Source organism: Macrobrachium nipponense, chromosome 22 (assembly GCF_015104395.2).
Source record: "Macrobrachium nipponense isolate FS-2020 chromosome 22, ASM1510439v2, whole genome shotgun sequence".
NCBI classification, from domain to species: Eukaryota; Metazoa; Arthropoda; class Malacostraca; order Decapoda; family Palaemonidae; genus Macrobrachium; species Macrobrachium nipponense.
Window position 1 is genome coordinate 56,067,870 of NC_087213.1, and position 16,944 is coordinate 56,084,813.

Sequence of the window (16,944 nt, forward strand, 5' to 3'; positions counted from 1 at the left end):
CTCTATATATTTATATATCTAATATATATACATATATATATATAGATATATATATATATATATATATGATCTATATATATATATATATATACAATATGAAATCCACCAATATCCGTGACACTTTTACCAGCAACTTATTCGTTCGTTGTAATAGTACGATAGTACGAGCGTTGTATCCCGGTACAGTAGTGAAATCAGCAAAAACAAATTGTCAATGAACCTTTTTTTTCTATTTTTGCTTTGTTGTCGATAGAGGCAGATGTACGTACACGTGTTGGGCTGGACAATAGGATCCAGGTTTGTGCTGTGTGACGCAGGTGTTTGATTTTTTTTTTTTTTTTTTTTTTTTTTTTTTGACAGATGTGTAGCCTTGTCGTACTAGATCTCGAGGTGTATGAACTTCGTCTAATACACTCGCGGAAACACAAACACATGTGTTCGCCACACCAAGTGTGGAAGTGGAAAGGTTTACTGACCGATAAATATGAATTATTTATACACCGGCGCACACACACACACACACTTGTACTTGTGGTAGATCTATATATAGGCTATATATATCCCTTTCGTAACTCGAGTTTATAACGTCAATTGTAATAGCCGTTTTATAACTATCAGAAGATGGTTATAAAGTACAAAGCGGTCCCACGCTCCCTCCCACACACCCATCCCCAGAAAAAAAGGCTCCGTCTTTTTTTTATAGGCCTAAGTTAGGACACGGTAAACTGCACCGACGGAAGACAGGTAGAATGTAGTAATTGAAGAAAGGGATGGGAAAGAGATGGGTTGGTGTAATGGATGGCAGGTGGAAAGGTCTGAAGGAGAAAGAGAGAGAGAGAGAGAGAGAGAGAGAGAGAGAGAGAGAGAGAGAGAGAGGGGGGTTAGTTTTATGAAAAGGAACAACTAACATCAAAACAAATTGGAGCCGTAGTACGACACATTTCGTAACTTTTAAAAAAAGAAAATAAGTTTATATCTACCCTGATCGGATAATGGAGTGTTCAATAAGTAATGACAATCGAAGATAATAATTCTGTTTTACGGAGACTGTGATACAGTGAGGAAATAAACCTGTTGAAAAAAAAACGAAATTAAAGAAAAATCACAAATTATGCCATTAGTATGTTTCAGGACTTATTTATTGGAGTATTCAAGGGAATGTTTGCATATTGAAGACGGGTTGTATAAATGAAAGTAACTTGTGGCTCGGAAATAATATTCGAGGTTATACTGTTCTCTCTCTCTCTCTCTCTCTCTCTCTCTCTCTCTTCTCTCTCAGTACGACTAAAGATTTTAGGCTGCTGCAAAAATTGGAGGGCTTGGGTTGATTAATACAGTTTTATGTGACCATCCCATTTTTATAAGACTAAATAGATAAATAAAGCTGAGAAATAATGTCATAGGCCTATATTTCGGACATGATGGAGGCGTCATCTTTAAGTTGACTCTGCCTAAATCAACTCCGGTCTTGGGCGTCTCGCATAGGCCGTCGCCTGTTCCTTATCATTACCGAGTATGACGTCAATGGGAATAATTGAAAAGCGTCCTCGCTAATTTGGGCATCGCCAAGGCTCTGTGACCTAATCCTCCGCTGATTAAAATTGAAGTCAGAGAAGGACTAAGACTTGGGAAGTCAGGTCACACACATGCCGGAGTGTTGGGGTTCTAGAGTCTAGCTAGACTCATATTTGGCCATAGCGTAGTGATGTTTTGTAAAGCCTGTACAGTCGTCCAAAACATCGCGCTCTCGGTCGCAGAGGAACTTTTGAAGGTCAAATGAAGAAGAAGAATTACAGAAGACAGAAAAAAAAGAAGAAGCATCGAGTCACAGATCTAGCGCAAGGAAGAACACTCTTTGACGCTCTGATAATTTGCTGAGGTAACACAACTTCTTCTTCGGGTCAACTTATCCGATGCATCCCTCCCTCTCTCTCTCTCTCTCTCGGTTTTGACTCTTGGAAAGATGACAACACCCCTTCCTCGTTCACCCCCTCCCACCCCCACGCTTGAACCCCTTCCAGTCTCTGTACAGTAAGTTCTTTTGAAGATCATGCAACACCGGCCGGCCCCACAGAGCAACTCTTGCTGGATTCCACAAAGCCAGTTTTCTCAAGTTCAACCAAACTCTCTCTCTCTCTCTCTCTCTCTCTCTCTCTCTCTCTCTCTCTCTCTCTGTTACTTCGTTTCAAATGCTAATTTGTTTAACTCTGCCGTGCGTTACGCGAGATTCCGTTGATTCAATAGGTTATCCGTTCAGACATTTTGGAAACACTTCTAATAAGTGTAGGTACGATTTTTTTATTTTAGAAAAGATGTCGGCGAAAGACTAGGAAAACATTGATTTTCTTTACGTAACGCAACGGGTCATGGGTCTTTCATTGTAACTCATGCGTCAAGTCTGATTGCAATTGAATGTTTTCGCATAGTCGTAGACTTACTTAGTATTGGCGTTCCGATGCCAGCATCCTTGTCGTAAACCATTTTATTTGATTATTACTATTATTTTTTAGGAATTGTGTCGCTGTGTTCCTGACAAAATGCGATGGGCAAAGAAGAGAGGTGGATTGTGGCGTTGGGGGGAGGGAAAGGGAAGGGAAGGGGTGGAGGAGGAAAGGTTGGGTTTGAGAAGTAGGGGGAAGAGTGGGAGGGAGGGAGGGAGGGGGGTTTTACAGTTTCACCTTCAAGGAAGGTAAAAAGAGACATTGCTTCTTTTTGGGTGGTGGGCCAGGAGAGGGGAGAGGAGAGAGTGAGTGAGTGGAGGAAGGGATGTAGAACAAAATAATTGCTCTTTTCTTGTCTCAATGGTTAGATTCAGAACAGTATGTTTCTCTCTCTCTCTCTCTCTCTCTCTCTCGATGTGGGTGAGCACTCCAGGAGTTCACATTTAAATTGGCTTAACAGTTTTGTTTGCGCTACCTGGAAGCGTGTCGATGAAGTGGAGTGGAGTAGGAGGAACATTTTATATATATGTGCGCTTTCGAAGTATACGTTTGCACTCCTCTCTAAACGCATAGTCTTTTGCCTTTTGCAGAGTCTGTCTTTATACCGTTGACTAAAACACTATGTACTCTTCGTCATCTCTCGCCTGAATGGGTTCGAGATCTACAGAGAGGTTTTTTGAGGAAGTCAGATGAACCTCAAGCCATTCCCATAAAAAAGTCCCAAGGGCGTTGTTTAGGTCAACGCAAAGGACATATCTTTTTTTTTAATCCACGTAGTCCTCCATGCCCACCCACGGGTACATGATGAAAAAAAACAAAAAAACACATAGGCCTAGAAGCTTGCGGCGGGGTTGAAGGAAGGTGACCCTAAGCACAAAAGCGGCCCCAGAGTTTACAGTATGACCTTGAAGGATGGCACAAAAGATCAGCAGCCTTCGGGGGGGAAAAATGTAAGAAACAATACAGAATTTTCTTTTTTATCCCGAAGGGGGTATACCGTGGACAACCCTTTTCGAGGGGAAGGGCAAGGACAAGGGCAGGGCGGGGGGACGGGGAAATTGTCGGCCACGTGGTCATGAGCGGGAGGAGGAGGGAGGCCCCTTCGTCCCTGTATGTGGGCTATGTGTGCTCTCCTCGTAGTAGGCCTTGTTTAGCGCTACGTCAGCGCGCATACCTACGGCGTAGGTATGCTAGCCGTAGGTATGCTAACCGGGTCTCCTCCGGTGAAGGTCACTTTTGGCTACGATTTATGGACTCACTCTCGATTTAAAAGACCCGCCCCCCGCCCCCTCCTTTCGATTAATCGCGCCCTTATCCACGACTTTTATACTGTAGCTTACGAGGGGCACGAAACTCAATTTCATCGTCATTTATTTTTTTGAAGCTACACTAGGCCTAGTAGCTTTCGCCTATAAAGAATGTTGGAAGAAATCCTTATCTTCCAGGCCTGTTCATCGACTAAAATGGCTATCCTCTTTTCAAATTAAATGCCCGTGGCCAGAGAGCTTCGTCGAGACGTAATGGCCAGCGTCTCTTAAGAGCTGCTATCGGCAGAAACCCACCGGAAGGTAACTCGACACAGGCCGTGAAGGACACCCCATCGTAGGTTCATGCACCTCTGTCCCTAGCCCTTGTCCCAGAGGTCTACGAAGTCCTCCATCGGTCGCCTCCTCTTCTCTCTCTCTCTCTCTCTCTCTCTCTCGTAGGGAGTTGGTAGGTTGAGAGGTAGATGGAAGCAGATAGAATGGGAAGAATGTGGCACGATTTTGTAAAAATAACTCCTGTGTTTTATCTGGTTATCGACATTTATTTATATAATATATAAACAAATGCGCTTCCAGTTTGGCTGTTGTTTGTCTGTAGAGAGGAATTATGGGAATGGAAGAGTTGGTGTTTCGTGGTAGTCCTTTGTTTTACGAATTCCTTCCATCACGTTTGTCTTTCAACGCTCCTACGTCTGGTTTACGCTAGTGCTAGCCCCCCCCCCCTTTTTTTTTTTTTTTATCGAAATTTAACAGCAGCATCAAAAGTCGCCATTATGTTTGGTAATCTGTCAAGTTAACTGAACTACAAGAATTATTGTTGATGTGTCCAGAATAGGCCAGGCATAGTATTCTTCAAATAAGTAAATAGTTAGGCTAGGACAGTTGGCTCGATCGTTGTTTTCTAAATGGGAAAAATTGTGTTGTCTCGTGTATTTCGATCATATTTTCGTATTTTAAACTTGAGCGTTTTGTTTACCAATTAAAAATGAACTGGGAATCAGTTGAGATAGTTCTTATTGTAGCAAAAGTCATACATGGAGACAAGTGAACATCCCGGTTACGAAATATTATCCTGTGGCACGCCAGGCCATAGGTCTGTGATAAGTTAGGCCTTGAAACACTATTGAACGGCTAACTAGGTGTATTAGTGACAGGTTTGGCTAAAGGCTAACTTTAGCAGGTTAGACTAAAGGGCTAACTTTAGCAGGTTAGGCTTTAGTAAGTTAGACATTGCCATTTCCATGCCAGGCTGAAGACATATTCTGTAATCATTTGTTTCACCATCCCTTGTGAATGGTTAATTGGGTGAAATAGTGACAGATTAGGCTAAGGAATCACTATATGATAGCCTCTCATAGTGATTCCCAACATAGCCTAACCCGTTATCGATAGGTTAGGCTGTGTTATAGTACTTTGAGTCTAAACGTTTGGGAGCAGGAAGTGTCAAGGATTAATAACTTAGGCTGTGCAGCAGGCGTTGAGCTAGGCCTACTGGAACAAGTTGTGTCACAACACCCCTTTCAAGAGACAGTTTGCCCAAAGGTGTAAGAATTTGCTGATTTGTATAGAAGATGGTTTTCTGCACGTATGAGGCTAAATTTAATCCAGTGTGAGTGATTCTCGGACGGGAAAAGCAAAGCCAAGCATTCCCAAACGTAAGCATAACTAGGGCTTTCGTCAGTGGAAGCATTCCGCGACCATATGAGAGTTGCAGCTGGGTATTATAATATATACCAACCACTGACCATGAGACCAAGATAAGTATAAATATTATTCAGGAGTGTTCGAGTGACCAATTCCTTTGTTCCAGGTGTTGGGAACGCTGCCCGTATGTATATGTATTTTACCTGGAAGTCTTATTTTTTGTTATCACTTGCGTTGTTTTTCTTTTGTCATTTTAAAGTTTTTTTGTGTGTGTGTGTGTTGTTTCATCACTGGTCAACTGAGATCGGGGTGAGACTAAGAAATATAGGCCGAGAGGTTATCAGCAATACGACGGAGAAGGAAGAGTAGTTCTCTCTCTCCAGTTTATGGAACAGTGAGAAGGGGTTAGTGTTAGGGGAGGGGGAAGGGGTGAGGGTCGGCGGACAGGCGAGAAAGAGAGAAAGAATAGAAGTACCGGCACCGTCCGTCCCTCGTTGCATGGCACCTTTTTCTCATGGTATTTATTGGCACTTCTCCCCCGCTTGTCCCATCACCCGAGTGTATCAGGAAGACCGGCCTTGTTGTTTGAAAGCAAGCCCTCGTAAAAAAGAAATGGCCTGACCGGGGCAAACCGGTCGAAAAAAGCCACAAAAATTGCCTGAGAGCGGCGAGGCAATGCCTCTCTTCCCCTCCCCCCCTCCCCCTCTCTCTCTCTCTCTCTCTCTCCCCCGACAACTTTGGTTGGGGTAGACGATCTCAGTTGACCGAAAGTTTGCTCACCTTCACCGTAAGTTCCTTCGTCCTTCCCTCCCCTCTCGCCTCTTGCTCTGGTTGGCTCCCACCCCCTCTTCCCCCCTTCCACGCACCGAGTCCCTATTGCGTCTCTCCTGATTCCTCCTCCACCTCCTACTCCCCCCCCCCCCCCCCCCTCCGGCTCTTTCTCTCTCCTTCAGCGCCTCCTTTTCGCTACTTACACTAGATCATTCCGTGGAACAATAAGATTATTTTTATCGTTGCTATTTGTATCGACACTTTTTGAAGGTGTATTTATGGGTTTTTTTACAAGCTCCAAGTCTCTCTCTCTCTCTCTCTTCTCTCTCTCTCATTGAAACTTGCATTTCCCCTGAAGTCATGATCAGCCTAGGGCAAGTTTCAGCTCGCATACTGGAGGTAAAAACATCCTCATTCCTGAGTCGCTGAATTACAGTCTGTGTACAAAGTATATTTCTATTTTCTTTTCCTGGTTTTGCTCTTGAATTCAGTCTTATGTTCCTTTTGTCCTTTTGTTTTTGGGACGTGGATGAATGAGTGGTACAGCTTTTGCCTCACGTTTGCTAAGTTCATATAAATTATATATATACTGTAAGGGTGATATGTGCATGATTAAACAAAATTGTTTCCTCAAGTAAAATCGAGATGGCGTCGAATTGAAAAAAAAAAAAAAAAAAAAAACAAAAAAAAAAAAAAAAAGTGTTTTTATTCTGAGTCAAACGGAAAGGGAAGTTTGTTTCAACTCGTGGCTTCGTCAGGTAATATGGACACCGGGAGGAGAGGAAGGAGGAGGAGGGGGTGAGAGTGCAGGTGCCTGGGTTGGATTTAGCACTTATTGGTTCCGGGGTGGGGGATGGAGGGTGGAGGGAGTGGGGGCGGGGAGGGGGGAGTTAGATCAGACTTGGAATACTGGTTGTGGTGGTTGCTAGAGGTGGTTGTGTTTGTAGGTCAATAACACTACTACTTGTCCTCCTCCTCCTCCTCCTCCTACCCATTTGCCCCTTTACCTCCTCATCACATTTGTATTTCTCTCACTGTCCATCTGCAAGATGTCCCCCCCCCCCTTTTTTTTTTATCCTTTGCCCGATTACAACTTACAACGCACTTGACAACAGTCGGTTTCAGCGCGCATGCGCGGCATACCCATGCTTTATAACGTATTCGGAAAAATATATAGTGAGTATATAGTTAGATTCTATAGTGCGTGATGTATTATTATTATTATTATTATTATTATTAATTATTATTATTATTATTATTATCATCTCAACCAAGTTACCGAGGATGCAAGAAAAAATGTAGTCTGGTCAGATGATCAAGACAGCTGAGAATAGGGGAGGGAGAGAGAGAGAGAGAGGCAGGCAGGCAGGCGAGGGGGTGGGGGGCGCGAGAATCCACATTTGAGCCACGTATCTCTTAAAATCTTGAGGGTCAATGTTACACGGTGCCGCTGGCCCTCTCTCTCTCTCTCTCTCTCTCTCTCTCTCTCTCTCTCTCTCTCTCTCTCTGCTTCTTCTTCTTCTTCTTTATTATTCGCACGTGGATCTACTTGCTGGTTTCAACTTCTAGCTCTTCTCCTCCGCTCTCTTCTCATACTCTCTCTCTCTCTCTCGTCCTCCTGCTCCTCTCTCTTCTCTCTCTCTGCTTCTTCTTCTTCTTCTTTTTTATTATTATTATTTTCGTACGTGGATCTTACTTGCTGTTTCAACTTCTAGCATCTCTCTCTCTCTCTCTCTCTCTCTCTCTGCTTCTTCTTCTTCTTCTTTATTATTATTATTCGCACGTGGATCTACTTGCTGTTTCAACTTCTAGCATCTCTCTCTCTCTCTCTCTCAGCATAATTTCTTTTTTACTCTCACTCGTATTTACTAATTTGGCCTCAGAGTGCTTGCAAGCACTTGACATTTTTTGGGATTGCTGAAAGTACATTCCAATGGGAGAATTTAAAGTCTCCCTCATGCTTTTTTCAGTCGCTTGGAATTTCAGCAATAAAGGAAAACAAACGTAAGTATTCTGCTGGGTGTTGTGATTTCTATATTTTTTGTGAAATGGTACAGTGGAAATTAGTATTGTTGGCGTAGGTTTTAATAAATTATTTTAATTATGTAACATATATATACATACTATATATATTATATATATTTATATTATATTTTATATATATATATATATTCAGTTGTATTCCACATAGGAAAATGAAAAACGCTCCAAGAAGAGGTCCATTGGAGGACGAAACTGTTTGGGCATTTTCTGAGATATACCTTTTTTTCATTTTCCTATGTGGAATACACTGAATTACTATATCTTCGTGCCTAAGAAGATTATTCCAGTACTATATATATATATATATATATATATATATATATATATATATATGTATGTATGTATGTTATATTTTAATTATATCTAATAAGAGAAGACAATAAAAAAAACGCCGCAAAATATAGAAAGTAAGTTGCTACTATATTTCAGAGACTGCTCTGTCTCTCTGTTCAGGTAGGTACAAACATTTTTTACAGTCATATATCTATAATATATATATATATATATATATATTATATATATATATATATATATATTTATTCATTCATTCCAAAGAACGAAACAAGAGATTTCAGAAGCACAAGCGCCCACGTCGTCGAAAAATTTTGTTATTGAGTTTCGTAGCACCCACCCCCTCCCCCAACACCCCCCTCAGGGTGTTTTCGAACCTGCGCTGGATGTTTTTTCGCCTCACCTGTTATTTATTCGGCGAAGAAAATCTCTCGGCCCAATCGGTTTTAACCCCTTCTCCGGCCCGGTGGGTCCTTCAAGCGAAACGGCTCCGACGGTCGACGAAGTGTGACCTATGTCCTGAGGGCGACACCCTGATTTGGTGGGTGGGTAGGCAGGGGGAGGGAGAAGGGTTGGTTAGGGGAGGGGGTGAAGGAGGAAGGGTTTAGCAAGAGATGGATGTTTTTGTCGTTCGTCAGGGTAATTAGAACGATTGGGAAAGAAGTCTTGTTTGCTCGTCTGTGGACCACGATCCATCGAAATGGCTCGCGATACAATATACATCGCGTTCGTGTGTCCAATCCCGTGTCTGCGAGATGTGGAGATGAAACTTGCAAGCAAGCAAGCAAGTAGGCAGGCGGGCACGCTGCTGAGATGTGCCTGCGTGCGTGCGTGCGTTTTAAATAGCTTGGATTCAAAGAACCCACTCTGCATTCTGCGAGGTATCTAGTGGGTCAAGTCATGATACGGAAGTAAGGTGTGCGTGTGTATGTCTGTGTGTGTATCTGTGTCCCGCCCTCGACCTGACCTGACCGCATGAGTTACGTAAGTGGGGCAGCAGCAACAGCATCTTCTATGCCTTTGTGATAATGCTTTTATTATTCTCAAACGGGTAAGGGAAAGTAGCGTAAATATGCATTTATCTCGTCGGTTGGTGTGCATCTTCGTAAACACCGTCTCTCTCTCTCTCTCTCTCTCTCTCTGTTTGGGTTGAAGCACATTTTGTGATGCAAATTCAAAATTCTCTCTCTCTCTCTCTCTCTGTTTCGGTTTAAGTACATTTTTTTATGCAAATTCAAATTTGTTCTCTCTCTCTCTCTCTCTCTCTCTCTCTCTCTCGCGCCCTTCGCCTCGGGGCTCATTTATACCCCGTACGGCCCCCTGACGAACGACGCATTTAGAGGTCAAGCTGGCCCAGGTCAAGGTCAGGCCAGGCAGGCGAAATGGGCCACGTCGTCATTTCCAGAACGTTCGTCGTTCTCACGGGTTGGTTTCCAGGCCGCGGCTGGATGGCTAAGGAATTGTTTACCGGACCTGGAGCCGACAATCTGGACAATCTGGATGGATTCATTATTATTGCGGTCTGTTTTTGTTTTTGTGTTTACGATGGGAGGACTCTCTCTCTCTCTCTCTCTCTCTCTCTGAGTTTCGGCTTCATAGTAGACATTCCGCGACGAAAATGCCACAAGTACCACTTTCTGTTTCCGTGAATATCACTTTTTTTTAGTCTCTCTCTCTCTCTCTAAGAATTATAATGTTACCCCCCCCCCCCCCCCAATACGCCAGTATTAAGTTAATCACCTCATAAAAGTGAATAAGACCTTTTTTACGGGGGAGAGAGAGAGAGAGAGAGAGAGAGAGAGAGAGAGAGAGAGAGTCACAGCGCTTGCAATCGCTTCCGGACTTCGAGAGAGTGTCAAGAAAAGCGAAACGTCTTCCCCCCCCACCCTACCTGCCAAAAAAAAAAAAAAAGGAAAAGTGACGGAAAGCAAGGTGCTTTCATTCGTGAAAGTGGTCTCACTTTCGTTTTTATTTTTTATTTTTTAAATGCTTGATATTCGCATTTTTTTTTAAGGGGCTGAATCGGGGCTAGACTACGGCATGTTAAACATGTGTTTATAATGTTATTGTAATCGAAAATACGTAATAGGCTCAATATTATTATTATTATTATTATTATTATTATTGTTATTATTATGAAAAGCAGGTAATTGACTGTACATTATTATTATTATTATTATTATTATTATTATTATTATTATTATTATTATATTATTATTATTATTATTGTGACCGACCAGAGGTCAGAGGTCACCAACCGACCAACAAAAATATTGTTTTTCGTGTAGCGAGTGAGTGACATGTCAAGGACAGTCCTCTGGGGGTCAGCTATGCCCCTTTCTGTTCTTTCTTCCCGGCGAGGTCCGCGAGGTCGGCCGATGCGGGAACCCGAGAAAAGAGGTCACGAGTTGGAAAGGAAAAATGAGAGGGGTTGGGGGGGCGGAAGGGGGAGAAGAGAGAGGGGAAGGGGGTGAGGGAGGTAGGGGTTTACAGTAGCGTTCAGTTTCGTTGACCCCGGCTGACCTGGTCGGGTCAAATGGGTCGGGGTAGTCCTAACTGGTCAACAAGGGGTGATGTGACGTCACGCTATGCCCTTTTTAAAATGAAAAGATGACGCACTCTATCTCTCTCTCTCCCTCTATGCATATATATATATATATATATATATATATATATATATATATATATATATATAGATATATATATATATATATATATATAACTTCGGTCTGTCGTCTAACTTTAGTCTATCGTCTAACTTCGGTCTATTTGTCTTAGTTTCGGTCTATCGTCTAACTTCGGTCTATTTGATGAGGAAGGTATGACATAAGAAGCGAAAAAAAATAGTCTCGCCGTAATAAAAAAGGGACCAAGGAATGGGCGGATAGTAACATACAAAAAAGAAAGGGCAGAAAAGAAATGGGCTGACAGTAAGAAGTGGTGTTGTGGAGTGGGGAAAGGAAAAGTGAAAGTACGGCTACTCTCAAACACAACAGGATAACAGCCGTAGTACCTGAATGAATGGTGGGTGGGGGTGTTTACCACTTTTCGGGCATGAATAGTACTTATTTATAAATATATATTAGTCTAGGTTCACTATATATGTATATTATTATTATTAGTCTAAGGTATGATAGTCGTTCATATGATTGCGCGCCAATTCATTGAATCACGCACCCCATCTTGTGGCAAAATTCATCAGTCTCTGGACTCTTGTGATTACATGTAATGTCATGTAATACTCTACGAAAGGTTGGAGCTTAAAGGGACATTTTATAGCTTGTATAGCTTGTACATTTAAAAAAATTAGTTCTGGTCTTCAGGTGAAAACGCCCGGGGCCTTACCCACCAGCATGTATAGGCCTAAACGGAGACCTCCTAGGCTCAGCGTGTTGGCTAAATTGGAGCTTTGGGGGAAACCAAGTGAGAGGATAATGGAAAAGGAAAGTGAAAGTGTAATGAGAGAGAGAGAGAGAGAGAGAGAGAGAGAGAGAGAGAGAGAGAGAGAGAGAGAGAGCACTTTTGAGGGCAGTAAGAAGGAATAGGCTTTAGTTTGTTCTGTAACATATCAAGAGATGTTTAACACCGGTTCACATTTAGCTTCTGTTGTCGTAAAAATAAAAATAAAAATAAAAAGTTGGGATAAACATTTACCAGTTTCGTCAAACTATACATTTGTCCGTAACAGCGATATGCACACACACTGTGTTTAAATTTAGCCTTGCTGCCTTAAGGTTGTATGAAATTACCAAGACTTCCTTTGAACAAGATGCGTTAAGTCACTAGACTCATTTAAGTAACGGTAGAAGAAATAAGCCATGCACTAGACTCTCAATGGGTCTTGAGCGTAAAATATGAGAGATACTTAGTATAGGAAATCCATTTCTTCCTGGAATCAAGATGCGTACCTCGATAGCGAGGAATTACGCGACGGGGGAGGGGGGAGGGGAGTAGGAATGTCTTTGTGGTCGAAGAAACCGTTCGCATTCGCCGCCCCGAATATGAGTCATTTTAAAAGGGTTATAGCAGCAGCAGCTACGTCCAGAGAAGTATGGCTGCTTGATCGAACACACACACACACCTTCCCTTCCCTTCGGAGGAGGCCCTAGTCTTAACCGCTTCCTGGTTCTATTCCTCCCGCCCTTCCTCAGCGGTGTGGCTCATTCTTATTGTATATCTTCTAGTGCTTTATGAAACAAATGACTTTTTCATTTGGGGTTTCAAGATTTGTTGGAATCGGCTCCGCGGCGTAAACACTTTTATGCAAGTTTGTAGTTACTTAATTTTATTTCTATGACTTTGAGGTTGTTTGTTGTTTATTTTATTTTATTTTTTACTTCACGATTATGCCTTTTGCTTTTTAATTGTGTTTATATTTTCTGTCAAGTTATATTCAGGTTTTCCTTCATCATTCATTTTCTCGTAACAATCTTTCTACGGGCTGCTCTATGAGCAAGAGCCCGCGCTGGCATAAGGCCAGCTTAATCTCAAACAACAACAAGCTTTGCTTTGAATGAATAGTTTGAGCATAGGACTATCGTCGACTTAGGAAAACAAAGAGAGAAACCTGAATCCATAACTATTTCCATACAGTGACTAGTAACTGGGGTTACTACGCACGACGAAGACATTAGAGAGAGAAAAAAAAAACCAATGAATATTGACGTGATGATAAACCTCATGGCGAGGTTTTCCACGAAACCATTCAATAGCTAGGTAACAACAGAGGGGGTCCACGTCGAAGTCTTCCATGCCGTGGCACGAGCACGCGATAACATTTTCGTGAGTAAGAATGCGCTCGTGATGATGATGATGATGATGATGACGGCGGTAGCTGCGGGGGTGGAACCCAAGAATAAGAAAGAGAGAGAGAGAGAAAGGTCTGTGCATACGTTCCATGCTACACGGAAATAAAATCCATATATCAAGTGACGTGGCTGTGGGAAGAAGCAGCCTTTCCACGAGACGCGGGGTGAAGAACCCCTGCTTGCCGGCGTGAATTGATTATCGTCAACACTAAACAAAACTGAAAGTGTATGCGACGTCAACTTTGATGTGTATTTTGTACTCGCTAAAGTCGCAGGTTGACACGCGGCGGCATAGTACTAACTCGGGGATGCAAACGCTCCGGTTAGCCTCACAGGGGTGTCCGTTGCTTACACTTCCGAGAACAGATCGATAGAGGCTCTTATCGTTTCTGTCGTCGTTGTCGGTTTGTTTTGTGTCGTAGGGGCGTGAGCCATCTAATTGGCCGAATGTTTCTCCAACTTATTCACCCCGGGTTTCCTTCAAGGAACTGACTTGTTTTGAAGCTACTGCCCTTCGTTCCTTGTTTTGTTTGGTTATGCAAGTTTTGGTATACTTCTCAATATTTTAGTACTACGCTTCAATATTTTAAAGAATCTTGAATCAAAGGAAATATATGATATGAGAGTAACACATTCTGAACATTACAGACGACAGAGTGAAAACATATACCTGTTTACGCTGTGCGGCCGAACCATATAGGCCTAGGCTATTTCAGTCACCTGTTTTTTCGCTTGGCACTCCCACACGGGCCATTAGCCTATGGCTCGACGGGATTCCGCCGCGTTCGTGGTCGTATAGGCCGTTGGGCTTAAACCCCAAAAGAATTACCCAAATTCTAGAATACCATTTTGTATTTTACGGCTGCCATTAGATTCGTATCGGGGACGGGGAAGGGGTGGTCATTTCTTTTTCCCGTGCATGTGTGTGCGGTTTGTAGTTGCGCGGAACTCCTAGACTCATATTAATGCCCCTCCATAGGATGTCGAAGATGTCGAAGTGAGAGGGCAAGTGATCGAGAGTCAACCCTGCAACAGAAAGGTAACCGGCGAAGGTTGAAAAAGGGAGGAGGGTCGTGGAATCTCGGAAGAAGCCAAAAGTGGTGGCCTGCTGCCCTAGCCCCATCGTTTCTCCTGTCGGAGTCGCAGAAAGGGAAATCGGAGGGGGGTGGTCGGTGAATGACATATATCCACCGATGCCTACATTTGAACATGTTCCCACCCCCCGCCACCACCACTCAAACCCCCCCACAAGTATGACCATGCTCGATGACGCCCACCCCTTCCCACAGTCCCCTCCACCCCCAAACTCCCTACTTACTATCGCTTGTTACTGCTACGTCTTCATATATGCGCTAAAATCATCTTCGTTAAGGTGGCTGAACCGAAATAGTAGGTAACTGACATACAGGCGCCTCTTTTAAGGGCGATTCTTGTGGGGCTTGAAGCGTTCTTTTGGCCCTTATGCGTCGCCACGTCGATCGGCAGCGCGCCGTAGAGGCCACTCGATCATTACCACGACGAAGACTTTGAGTCTAAGCGTCCGCGGAACGAAATGAGTCAAGGGCCGGGCGATGAACTCCAGTCCCCGGCGGACCAATCAGGAAACGTCAGCGCTACCGGGTCCTGAACGCGGGCGCGCTCATTGGTGGGCGCTGGCGGGACTGCACGAGCAACTTTATGCTTGAAGTGCGTAAGAGTGAAAGTCGGTTGCAGGGAGGGTCAAGGTTCCAGAACTCCTGGAGTTCGGTGATGTAGGGGGAACTTGAACGAAGAGTCGTCCTCATATGATAACTTTCACTGTGAACATGTGCACCTCTGCGCTTGTCTTGGCCGATTAGCGGTTTGAATGAAACCCTGTCAACGAAAGGACCCCACAGCCGTTCCCGCCTTTTTGTTTTCGTTCCTTGCGCTCTCTCGGAAAACAAAACAAAAGCCGAAGGAGAAGAAGAGGAGCAGGAGGAATTAGGGAGATTTTTGTCCCATTTCCTCCTATTCCCTACGACTACTACTACTACTACGACGCCCTCGCTTAGGACACAGTCAGTCGTTAGCCATTCCGAAATCAGTGTCGTTATGCAGGATCTCGCAAGTGACTTGTCGATCATGATTATCACCGAGAAGGACTTGCAGATGTACCACCACTCGATGCCACCGCCATCCCCCGCCGTCGATGCGGCGTTCGACGCCCGAGACGATTCCATCCAGCTAGGTGAGTTCCCCACAGGAAGGGATGAATAAGTCTAGTACTAAAATTAGACCCATAAGATCATTATTACTTAACGTAAAATGCCACATGCATCGCTTCGGCACAGTTGGTCTATGTCTGATTTACTAAGTGGTTTTGGTTGAACTTGGCTTAGGAGTCTCAATTTTTTTTTAAATTTTTATTTCATTTTCTTGAAGTTTAACGAGGGGGAATAAATCGAGTGCTAAAATTAGACCCATAAGATAAATACTTAATTAAAATGTCATATGCATCGCTTCGGCCACAGTTGGTCTAGGTCTGATTCAAGTGGTTTTAGTTGAAGTTGGCGTAGGTCTCAATTTTTTAAAATTTTTATTTGATTTCCTTGTAGTTTACCAAGAAAGAGGTAAAATAGTCCTGACAAGAAGTCTGTGTGCATTGAACAGTACCGCAGCTCTTTTGTTGAATGCCCTGAACATGCTCACTGGAGCATCTCGTGTTTTGATGAATCACAGAACATTTGCTGTGAGGAACTTGCAGCTGTTAAAGCCATTGAAGATTATACATATTTGAAAGCTATTAAAGATTATACATATTTTTGTATTTTTCTCATTATGTATCTTCCTGCGTAGAGAGCTCCGTGCCTAGTTACTGGCAAAAACCTTTCTGAGCTCCTGACGGGAGTAGTGATAACCAACTTGCATAAATCCCACCAGTCAGACCCTCTAACCTACTGAATAATTTAGTCTGTTGCAACCTAGTACAACTTAATTATGACGTCATTGCATAGATGACGCATAGGTAGAACTAGATGCTATTTTTTTTTTTCATTTAGCCGGGTATTGATGATGGGGGGGGGGGCGAGTGGTCTATGTGTAATAACTCTAAGGGCCAATTCCTACGTATTTCATTAGACGGCTTGAAGGGGGCGGGGCCGGGGGGGGGGACGGTGTCCGGGTTTTACAACCGCCGCCAGGTTGTTAGACGATATTACTAAACGTAGTGTTGTTGGGTTGTAAATATTAGATTATTAATTCAACGCAAAAAAAAAAAAAAAAAAAAACTGACAATGAAATGAAAAAAAAAGCGGATTACGCCGGCTATAGTGATAATAATGATGTAATCTCTATACGTGCGATTAACCCTGGTATCAGCCCCAGCTCAGATCTGTTCTCAGTAATCTCCGGGAATCTTCGCTTTTCGCCGAATGCTTTTAAAGGATAAATCAAGGCGTGATTGGTTTCATTTCTAGGTTTAACTCCTCTCCCCCCTTGCCGGATACGGAAGGGCCTTGGAGGGAGGAGGGGGAGGAGGAGGAGGAGGATTGAGTAAAGAAACGAGGGGGGTTGGTGGTGGGACTGAGGGGGTGAGGGAAAGGGGAGGAGAAATGGATAGGGAGAGTGAGTGAGGGAACCAATGGATGAGGGGAGGGGACGAAGGTATGCATGAGGGGAATTGGTACGTGCAAAGGGGCGGCGGGGGGAGGTGGCAGGGGA

At 43.4% G+C, this 16,944-nt stretch overlaps 1 protein-coding gene across 6 annotated transcripts in view; it reads left to right on the forward strand.

Moving 5' to 3' along the window:
- Positions 1–16,944, forward strand: part of LOC135198699 (nuclear hormone receptor E75-like) — a 371,243-nt gene that overhangs the window by 308,640 nt on the left and 45,659 nt on the right. Inside the window, exon 1 of one of the 6 annotated variants that reach the window (XM_064226536.1) lies at positions 15,108–15,472. The exons of the other annotated variants lie outside the window; for them this stretch is intronic. Coding sequence (XP_064082606.1) covers positions 15,337–15,472 — 136 coding nt within the window. The 5' untranslated portion in view covers positions 15,108–15,336. Of the gene's footprint in view, positions 1–15,107; positions 15,473–16,944 lie in introns of those variants that run through there. 6 annotated transcript variants of the gene reach the window in all.